This window comes from Arachis ipaensis, chromosome B1 (assembly GCF_059453495.1).
Source record: "Arachis ipaensis isolate K30076 ecotype BB chromosome B1, ASM5945349v1, whole genome shotgun sequence".
Lineage (NCBI taxonomy): Eukaryota > Viridiplantae > Streptophyta > Magnoliopsida > Fabales > Fabaceae > Arachis > Arachis ipaensis.
In genome coordinates, this window is record NC_142436.1 from 116162444 (window position 1) to 116172968 (window position 10525).

At 32.3% G+C, this 10525-nt stretch overlaps 1 protein-coding gene, 1 long non-coding RNA gene and 1 other non-coding gene across 4 annotated transcripts; 1 reads left to right on the top strand and 2 right to left on the bottom strand.

The window, feature by feature from the left end:
- Positions 1-174: 174 nt before the first annotated feature.
- On the bottom strand, positions 175-258 carry TRNAY-GUA (transfer RNA tyrosine (anticodon GUA)). The gene is given in 2 exon segments: positions 175-210; positions 222-258. It is a non-coding gene; the product is annotated as a tRNA-Tyr (tRNA).
- Positions 259-2812: 2554 nt separating this feature from the next.
- On the bottom strand, positions 2813-5458 carry LOC107618884 (uncharacterized). The gene is made up of 5 exons (XR_001615407.3): positions 5292-5458; positions 5101-5160; positions 3648-3836; positions 3474-3543; positions 2813-3291 (listed from the first exon to the last, which is right to left on the bottom strand). It is a non-coding gene; the product is annotated as an uncharacterized LOC107618884 (long non-coding RNA).
- Positions 5459-5922: 464 nt separating this feature from the next.
- On the top strand, positions 5923-10217 carry LOC107632478 (uncharacterized). Of its 2 annotated transcripts, none has more exons than XM_021122929.2 (11): positions 5923-6168; positions 6534-6617; positions 6761-6818; positions 7015-7058; positions 7227-7290; positions 7522-7633; positions 7727-7794; positions 7876-7981; positions 8276-8410; positions 9232-9450; positions 9913-10217. In XM_021122929.2, the coding sequence occupies exons 1-9, from the start codon at positions 6059-6061 to the stop codon at positions 8293-8295; spliced, it is 666 nt and encodes a 221-aa protein (XP_020978588.1). In that variant the 5' UTR covers positions 5923-6058; the 3' UTR covers positions 8296-8410; positions 9232-9450; positions 9913-10217. The 2 variants fall into 2 exon arrangements, with proteins under 2 accessions (XP_020978588.1, XP_088357752.1); XM_088501626.1 differs by lacking the exon at positions 9913-10217 and adding an exon at positions 8946-9015 and having other exon boundaries at positions 9232-9369.
- Positions 10218-10525: the final 308 nt, after the last annotated feature.

Consider the following 10525-nt stretch of genomic DNA (forward strand, 5'->3'; position numbering starts at 1 on the left):
AAGCAACACATAAATGGCTAAACATGATTATGTAGAGAGATGAAAATTGACTTCAAAACAGTTCGAATTGGAGGAATAACTTTTCAAAACTGTGGGTGGCTGGGTGATCATGACATAACAGAATAATTATTGATTATTAGTGGTTAGAGAATGTAGAACAAAAAGGAAATCATTTCCGACCTGCCGGATTCGAACCAGCGACCTAAGGATTGCTACACCAACTACAGTCCTCCGCTCTACCAACTGAGCTAAGGTCGGATGTTGAGATTAATGTAATGTTGGATATATAATTTAGTTTTTATCCAATAGTCTTCATATGAAGGTAAAAGTTAAAAGTCGTTATGTTAATAAATTTGTTAAACATGTTAAATTATTGAGTATTTACCCATTTTGGTTCTCAAAAAATTTCAGACTAGACACTTTAATTTCCAACTAAAATTAATTATTCGATTGGTTTCTAACAATTAACTCCATCAGTCATTTAGGTCCTTTGCTCCGTCAACTCTAACGGAGGACAAAATAGTCCCTGACAATTCTAACAGGAGACAAAATGGTCCCTGACCTCCTTTGTTCGAAAACGTCTCCTAATTCCATCATATCTCACATAACACTAACAGTCTAACACTGTAACTTCAAGTTATACAATGCACACTCCGCAACTTCAATGTTCACAAGAAAAAAAATCCTCAATTTGTTCTCAACCAATTCATACTCAGAAAACTAATGACTATGTCTCTCAAGTACTAGTCGTCTTCAATGGATCCCATGAATCTAGACAGCAAGTCTGATTTGTTAAGACTCGTCGTCGTCGTCGCCATCTCCCTCCTCCTATGCCCTATGATCTCCATGACTACATTGTCTACCACTCCGATTGCTTTCTTCAGCTTCTTCTCCAAACCAATATTCAGTAATCGCTTCAGTTTCCATATGAGCAGCAACGACGACGTTGCTCATTGTACTGATAGTTTGGATACGATGTTAAAGTAGTTTGTCAACTTGGACTCTGGAAAAGAAGGAATGAAGCACTCGAAGTTCATTTTAAATGAGAATTTGCATACAATGTCGTAGAAGAATATCTTCTTATGATGTCCTAATATACAATAATCTATATTACTTGTCGGATAGTAGAGAAAGGCGTGCCCTTGGTGCAGTTATGGATCTTAGTCTTGAGGATGTGGTAGACGTTGTCAGGGTTGGAGGTGATGCTGTTATCGAGGATCTGGAAGTGGATGCTTCTGGTGGGTGAGGTACGGAAGAGGTGGGTGTACCAGTCACAGAAATTTAGGAAGTGTGTGATCCATGACATGTTGAGGTAGGTGCGACACGCGTGGCAGTTATACAATGGCTTGATCTTGAAGCTGAAGAGAAGGAAGGAAAAGATGGAAAAGAAGACTATGAAGGTGAAGAAGGAAAAGTATGAATGTTAAGGTTATACGAGATATGATGGAAATTGGAGAAGAACAATGTCATTTTTGAACAAAGGGGTTAGGGATCATTTTGTCCCATGTTAGAATTGTTAGTGATCATTTTGTCCACTGTTAGAGTTGTCAGGGACCATTTTGTCTTCCGTTAGAGTTGACGGAGCCAAGGACCTAAGTGACTGACAGAATTAATTATTAGGGACCAATCGAGTAATTAATTTTAGTTAAGGATTAAAGTGTCTTATTCAAAATTCTTTGAGGACCAAAATAGATAAATATTTTAAATTATTTATTTTTTTAACAAACAATTTCATCTAAAAACAACTGAATATGAAAAATTGCATATTTTACAAAAATTCTAAAAATCGAATCGATAATCGAACTATTTTAATTACTAGTTTACTGGTTTATTGGTCCAACCAATTTAATCGGAGTTCAATAAAAAAAGCTATTTTATAATAAAATAATAAATAAACACAAAAGAATACAAATACAAATAATCAAGTTATATTCTTATTGTATTAATTAGCATGTTAAATTATAATTTTGACTATAAATTTTATATTAGTATTGTGTTATAATTATAACCATTTGAGTAAAATTTATTAGCAGTTTTTAATTTTTAAATTTAATCTAAATTTATTAAGAATTTTAAAATTTTAGTCATTTTAAAGATATTTTTTTCTTTTAAACATAATTTATCTTGTACATATATTTATTTTAGATTATATTATAATTAATCTACATTAGTATTTAAATATATGTGTAACTTATCATAAGAATAAAAAATTAATTATTTTTGGTATGAAAATTTTAAATTAAATAGATGTTGTAGAAATAAAATGTTAATAAAAAGATAACAAAAATTAATGGATCCAAATGAATCACTACAAGATTTTTGTTTATCTGTGTCAGTTTTTTCTCTTATTTGTGGCAATTTCAAACTCCCACAAAAAAAAGTTGTGGTAGTTTCAAAAACTCTAAAATTGGAGGTGCCACGAACTTTTTTATGCAGTTTTTCACAACTTCCACAATATCATTTAGTAGAGGTTTTCTATCCCTTACATATTGCCATTTTGTGGCAATTCTTGGTTATTATTTGTGGCCAAAACCCCCACAAAAGAAATTTTCAATTTTAAAAAGAATTGCTATTCTACAGAAGTTTCAAATTTCTCCAAATCTGTCAATATTATTTTTAAAAGTTAATTTATATTATTAAACTACTGATTATTTATTATTTAAAAGAAATATTTAAGCAAGACATTAAAAATTTAGAAAAAAATTAAAATAAAAGAAATACTTTAAAACAAAATAATATAGTACACTACCATTATTTTCCAATCACATTAATTACAACAAAAGATTAAAAATAAACATAATAAAATGTAGACTTATGTCCAAAATTCTGAACAATAAATATACTTAGATAAATGTATTTGCAAACAATGTAACTAGATCTTGACTTCTAGCCATACTATTATCATCCAAAAAAAATGATAAACTAACAATGTAGTTAACAAGTCCTATTGTCCTCAGAGAAGAGAATGAAAATTATATTATATGGGAGATTAAAATTTAGGATTTAGGAAAAGTATATGGAACCAAAAGGTGATCAGCCAAAAAGTAAACAAAACCGTTTAATTAGAATCACTTTTTGAATAATATGTTTGAAAACTGCTCCTGGGATCACGGAGCACAAACCAAAACCCGATTTTTTATGGAGCCCAAACACATTTTGGCTGGTTTTTGGCTGATATGCTTTTGGTTCCTGGTTGTTGTCTAAAATTTATAGTTCAATAACTCTGCTTACTTTTAATTCAAATTCCCCAACTGAACTTGAATCACATATTGTGTTGAGCAAGAACTCCACCTACAAACATATTGAATTACAGGTCGAATTAGAAGATGGAAAACTGAATATAGACTTAAAATCAGTGGCCACATAATCATGCAAGATGCAGAAGATAAATCCAACAAAGTAGCTAAATCACCATATAAGGTCAAAAGACGAGGACCAAATAAAAAGAAGATGATTATACACAAAGTACTGACCTCATGAAACTTAGTGACAAGCTCACTCGTCACACCAGAAGAATGAATATCTTCAGAAGAATCTTCTAACCTTGTAATAGATGTTATGTATTGTCATCAATAAAAGCATGTCATGGAAGCCAAGATAAAAGTTTTTGCAAGAAGTATTTAGAAGAAACAAATGAAACAACTTACATTGGATCTCTATTGATTGAGCAGTAGATGCAGTTAAAGATTTAACTGACTGTTGCTGCATAACCAAAGTAGTGTGCTGCACTGGCTTCCTACTGATCCAACTTTTTGTACCAAATCCTTGCAAGAATCCAACTCTTCTTCCATCAAATTGCAAGTTCAATAACTTATTATTTGCGGCCCCTAAGCTACCTGTATATAAATAAATGACACAAATTATATGTGTATATTTAAATTCTAACTAGGACATTCAGTAAGACACACAGGACAAGCTTCTAGATTGCAAACCCAACATTGACGAATTGGAGACAATGTTCTTTCTCAAACGAAGATGGAAAGATACTAATGTCTAGTGGCAATTCAACAATAACCTGGTTCCTTTATAAATGAAGTTAGTAATCTGGATAGAAAGTGTTTTGAACCAAAGGCTGCTTACCCTAAAAATTAATTAAAAGACGATAATTTAAATTTTAAAGCTGAATCCAAATAAATTAGATTCTAATTATGATTGCTTCATTAGAATAACTTTCTGATTGGTCATGTTGTTTTACTAAGAAAATAAGAATGCAAACTCAATTGTGACTCCCAAAAAAATAAATTTAATATTGAGTAACGAGAAACCAATGAGCATATATAAGAAGTCAAATCAAAACCCATTTTTGTATTTGGGTTAAGGCACCCAAAGAACACATTATGCATGGATTCCTAATCCTAATCCAAATGAAGTAGTTGGGGCATGCATGCATCAAATTTCAAGACTTTAATGGGCAGCCAAGCTCCACAATCTGTGAGAGTTTAAAGAAGAACAGCAAAAGGAGCAGGCATGAAAAGTAAAGCAGAGAAGTGAAAAATAAAGTGAGGAGAAGAAAGCAGGAAGAGGACTCACATGAAGCCATTGGAAGGAATTAAGAAGAGAAAATTGATCGGAGTTAAGGATTGATTTGAAGGAAAGAAGTTACTTCTGGAAGAGGAAGTAATGTACATATATCAAAAGGACCTTGCTCTAAAAGTAATTTATGTTAAAAAAATAAAGAGACAACCTGAGTATGAATGAAATCTTTGATGGCTGAGGTTTATTATATGATGCCAAAGACCAACCATTCATGCTCAGGCAAGTCCGAAGATGCTTCTATAAGTGACTAAAAACAAAGGCCTGAAGCCGGAATATCAATTGCAAAATTAATAAATCTAATTAGCATTGAACCAACAAACTAATGTCTTAGGGATTAGACTAAACACATTCACAGGGATGAACATGTTACAACTCAGTCAATTAAACTTATTTACTTGTTAAAAAGATAACGTAAAATGGAACAAAATAAGAAAGTTCAAAATATCTACTAATGACATAAAATTAAAGATGATTAATTCACTAGTGCAGTGCTGCGCACTAACTAATTAAAAGAGCATCTTAATCGAACAAGTGACTAGTGCAACAAAAGCTTCAGTTTCTTACGTCAAACCTGCTACCAAACGTAAAGCAAACTACACCATGAATCACCATTATCTTCAGAAACTGCAATAACAAGGTTAGTTAGACAGTGCATTAACCTTGACATAAGCAAAGATGTTGTAATCAACTTATACAATAAAATAGAGAAAACAAGAGTTGGAAAAATAAAATTGAAAATGGTTCTACTTACTAACCTGAGGGTCATTGTTGTGTTTATCAAATATCAACAGCCTTTGTTTTATTCCAATGGTCTCTAATCTGTGCAACTGTGTCGCTGATGAGGGTGAGAGAGGCGACGATTGAATCACCTTAAAAGGTTTATCTTCAATATAAATTGGATAATATTTTTTCTATGTCCTGCCAAAATCTATTGTAAACTATTACCTTGTAACAATCTATATAAATCAACTAGATAGAATTTTGACTCTAATATTTAAACTAATTTTTATCATGACTACAAGTAATCAATAATCTGAATCCAAATTGAGTTTTGATTTTTCTTGGCATGATACTACAATAAAAATATTTATTTAATCACACTTTTTTAAGCTATATTTAAAAAATATAATCTATTTACGTTTTTTCGTATTATTATTTTATAAAAAAGTAAAAAATATAATTATACCATTACTTAAAAAATATCTCTTTAAATATTATAAATATAAATATTACTTATAAAGCGTAGTCTTATTTAAAATTCTTAATATCTAATTATCTATAGTTGCACTTTTTTTACCAAAGAGTACATTTTAAAGAATAACCTTTTCCTTATGTTTTGGGTGCTCTTTAAAAATGTTGCCTAATATAAAAGCACCAAATAAGACAATAAATCAGAAAGCGGAAGCACGGCAAGAAGAAGAGAGGAGAGGGGAAGGAAGGAAAGAAAGGACGACGCCGGCTAGGGCTTCGCTGTCGTCGTCGAGCGCCAGTGACAGAGAGCTCGAGGAAGAGAGAAAACGCGATGGAAGAGAGAAGAAGGGGGTGCTCCGTCGCCGCTGAAGCTCCACCGCCACTGCTAGGGGTTGCTGTGCCGCCGCGAAGGAGCTCGAAGGGAGTACTCTCTGTCACCAGGTAACCATTCTCTGTTCTGTATCCTCTCTTTCTCGCTCATTCTCTAAGTCGCTCCCACTTTTCAGTTCGAAGGTGTGTATGGTTTTGATAGTGATGATGAACTGCAATGGCTAATTGAGATAGAGAAGGTATATATTAATTTTCAATTGGTTCTGTGAATTTTTGGGAGTTTTGGGTTCTAATTTTAGGTTTTCTAATTTTCTAATTAGTTGTTGTTCTTATATTGTTCCATGTTTTTACTATCGTAATTTTGGCGTCAAGCAAAGGATAGATTAAATGGACTTTTCATCTTATTTCCCCAAATAATAAAGGGGTCTACTCTGCTCTCTAATTGATCTCATTGTAGTTGATTGGTGTCATTTCAGGCCACAAGCAGAACTAGATCGCTATTTGGAAGCTTCACAAATTAGGGAGAGAGCAGTTGACAGGATTAATAATGTTATTGGAACGTATGAATCAATTGTTTGTACCTTATATTTCTTCAGGGTTTTATTGTTAGATCATTTCTCTTGGTATATAGCTTCAATCTATTGTGCTTTATTGATTATAATCCTTTTTCTCTTTTAATTTGTGTAGTTCCCATTTCTTCCAGATACAACGATTTGAGGCTCAGAATATTTTCTAAACACCCAGATTTGTTCCCTGAAGAGGTGAGTATCATTCACTGGAAGAGATCAGACTTTTAAAGAAAGTACTGATGTTTCAGAGGAAGTGGTATTCTCTTTCTCCTTACCACTGAATCAAAATTCTTATTTCTTAATTAATTGGTGGATTCCTTATTGCGTGCAATGATGGTATTAGGGGTAGTGCTAATTTTACTACCTCCTTCTTCAAATGTCAATGCAGTTTGAGCATTTTGATGATTTCACTGTAGCTTCTTCATGGGAAAGGTTTGTTTATCTTTCGAGCCCTCTTCGTTCAAATTTGCATGAAATCTCAATTACAAGAACACTTTATAGCATTACTGTAAGAGAAATGGTTCTTTGTGTTGAAATGATGCTACTCTACTGTCATGATAACATTATTCTTTTATGTTACTTAATAAATTTATTTTGTAGGTTCATTTCTAAAATTGAGGCAATTTGTCGTCTCTGGATGGCTGATGGTCCTAATAATTTATTGGTATGCTTAGTTAATTTCATGTTTCAGGATTTGAATTTAAGAAATAACTTTCTTTTTAAATAAATTATGTTTGATTTGGATTATCTTGTGGTAAATACAGTTTGTTTAGTTGCTGCTAGTATGAATATTGAAATCTCGTGGTAAGATATTATCAGTTTAGTATACCAAGTGTGTTTTCCTATTCTTTACTGTTTTCTATTAATGGAATTTTGCTGTTTTCTTTGATTCTAGGAAAAAGGTGCAATTCCCTTGGAGAATTTCAAAAACTCATACAAGATCAAATCTGAACTGCAATATGAGGTGAAAAGTTATTGCATGGAGTACTATTTTGAAATAAAAACTGGTGCTAATTTTGACTATCTTTTTTGTTTGCAAATGTTTGGTTGGTTTTGAGGACTTGTTTTTGTTTATTTGTTTTGCCTTCTGGGTGATGCAGGCAAATCGTTTGACTGGAATTTTACTTTTCATGATCTGCAGTTATGTTTTGGTGTAAAGGAATTTTTGGTATGGTTTAACACTCTAATTTTTCATTGGAAGATTAATGTTTTCACTGAGTAACTGCTTGCTTGTCTTGTATATCGCTAGCTCATTGCTCCTCAAAGTGCAAGTGGTGTAGTTCTTGATGCACCAGAGGCTAGCAGGCTGTTGAGTGCTGTTGCAATTGCTTTGTCAAATAGTTCAAGAGACTATGGTGGGTTTCTTTTCCCTCTAATTGCTCAAGATCTCTTCACTTGTCTATCTTAAATGAAGTGATCTGACTTTTTAACTTGCTTCTAACTTTATACCCATGTCAAATGGGAAGCAGCCCAGTATTTCTTTCTACACTCCATGTGATGGAATATATCTTTCTAGCTAGAACGAGTTCTTATGGATTTTGTGCTGGAGTTGTAGATTTTCTGTTCTTGGTATTAGATTTCTTTGTTTTCTCTTTTCAAATAGGATATCATGCAAAGCTTATTTTTGTGTTTATAATGTAACTGTTTAGGATGCTGGTTTCAATCGTAATCATTCCAGTGAAGTTTCTTCTCCAGTTGCTGGGCACCTTCCAGGTTATATGGACTATCAAGTAGGAATGAGACCACAGATCTCTGTTGAGAGAAAATGGGCCCTCGGGCTTCAGGTGCAGTGTTTTACTTGGCTATTTAGTAGCATTTACACAACTGGATTTAGTGATATGCAGTTTCTATTTTGCTTGTTTTATTCAATTGATGCCATCAATAAATAATAAATTAATGATGATTTCTTGCTGTTAGAGGAAATAATAGTTTTATCAATGTCTGTGATTGTCTAACTGGTTCCAGATCTCTGGTTAGTTTAGGGAATTAGAATTGTTGATTAAACGTGTTCCTTATACAATTCATTGCTTGTTGTCTTTATCGTGTTTAGTTATGCAATGTTATCAGTTTTAAAGGTATATAAAGACAATACAAAATTTGTTTATGGTGATGATCAATCACTTTAATTCTATATATGCTCACATGACTTTAATTCAGAAAACAACTACAATAGAGGTTGCACTGCAATTGGATATCAATGTCCCTTGTCTTGATAGAATTGCTTTTTTCGATGATATTTTTCTCTTTTTAGTATCGTTAGCTTCTCTGGGTATGATTTTTTTAATGCAAATTCTGAATCTCTTAATGCACATTGCTTAGGTTTTTCAATGCGTATATAATTTGGTTTTGCTAGATTCAGAAAGTTTTCTCGTGACATTCTAAATTATTGGTAATGTCCTAACCTACTTCAGCATTTAAGTCTTGACTATTAATTGTAGTACTACACTGAGTTATTAACCTTAATTCTATTACACTCTTCAATGTTGTTGCCGTAACTGTGCCTTTCTTTCTTTGATTTTCACATATGAATAGTATGTTAATATTGTTTAGCTTTGAAGATTGAAACTCTGAGCGATTCCTAATTTTGTTTGTATCACTGCTGCAGGCCATGCAATTGCTGCAGCTGCAATTGTCTTCCCTCCATCAATCAAAATGGAGGAGGAGGAGGAGGAGGAGCTGTTTCAGATCAGAGTGCTGTAAATGGAGGAGGAGCTGTTTCAGTTGCTCTTGTCCTCAATCAAAATGCTGCCAAGGTAGAGACGACTTCGGAAACTGCTGCGTTCTCCCAAAATCCTGCACTTGTTCTTGCCCCAGTTCTCCCAAGGTATGCCCTTGTTACCGTTGTACAAAGTTCTTTTGGAGAAGTGCTTTCTGCAGTTTCTGTTGTTAGTATTTCAAATTATATTATATTACTTGCTCAATTTGCAATTCTGATATAGTTAGAATATAAATAATTATGTTTGCTAAAATTTAGTGCTCATTTATTTTAACGCCTTTGTCAAGTTTGTCAATGTTGCTGATTAGTATCTGTCTTTTGCTTCACTCCTTATCATGCTTTCAAATTAAGGAATTAAGTTGCATAGGCTTCTATTTTATTTTCTCTATTTTCAGTTTCTATTTGGCGCAAAAGTGCATGGTGTTGCTCTGTATTTGTACAACATTTGTTTTCTGCAATTGATTTTACACTGCCTAAGTTCCAGAATTCATGACTTTGATTTAAGAACCCTTGTGTTTTGGTACAAAATGACACACTTCTTTATGCTTAGTGTCCTCTTATTGTTTTCAGATAAATAGCAATGAGTATATTTGGTCGAAGGCTAATCCTAAAGAGACAAAGGAAGAACTAATTGATAGAGGGTCTAAGTTCTTGGACTAGTATATTTCTGTTCAAGAAAACCTTTGTTGCTAATTCTTTACATTATATAAAGAGCAGTGTATTATAGATGTGCTAAGGAGTAACTCTATTTATTTTGTAAAAGCTAATTTAATTTTACTTATCTTTTTTTTTTATTTTAATGTGAGATGTATAAATATTCAAAATTATGATCATCCCAATACTTTTAGTTCATTATAAATATATTTGTTTAAGGATAATTTTTATTATTTGAAGAATATTATATAGTATTATTGTGTACTTTATTTTTATTTTATAATATTTGACTAATTTAATTAAAAATGCAAGATTATATATATAATTATATTACTAAATATTAGGTTATAGAAAAAATTATTAGAATATATATATATATATATATATATATATATATATTGGGAAAAAAAAACGAGGGACCGAAGGTTACACTTATATAGAGTAGTTATGGTATACAATGTGGTTACGCTTTACAGGTGATGCAGTAGTAAGGATAAGTGTAGCTTATTCTGGTAAGCATGGAAGTTGA

What these genes read in the sequence shown, in the direction of transcription:
- LOC107632478 (XM_021122929.2), top strand. Translation starts at nt 6,059, where the DNA reads ATGGAAGAGAGAAGAAGGGGGTGCTCCGTCGCCGCTGAAGCTCCACCG. An exon ending in CTATTTTGAAATAAAAACTG is followed by an intron (nt 7,634 to 7,726) that starts GTGCTAATTTTG and finishes TGGGTGATGCAG; the next exon opens with GCAAATCGTTTGACTGGAAT. An exon ending in AAATAGTTCAAGAGACTATG is followed by an intron (nt 7,982 to 8,275) that starts GTGGGTTTCTTT and finishes GTAACTGTTTAG; the next exon opens with GATGCTGGTTTCAATCGTAA.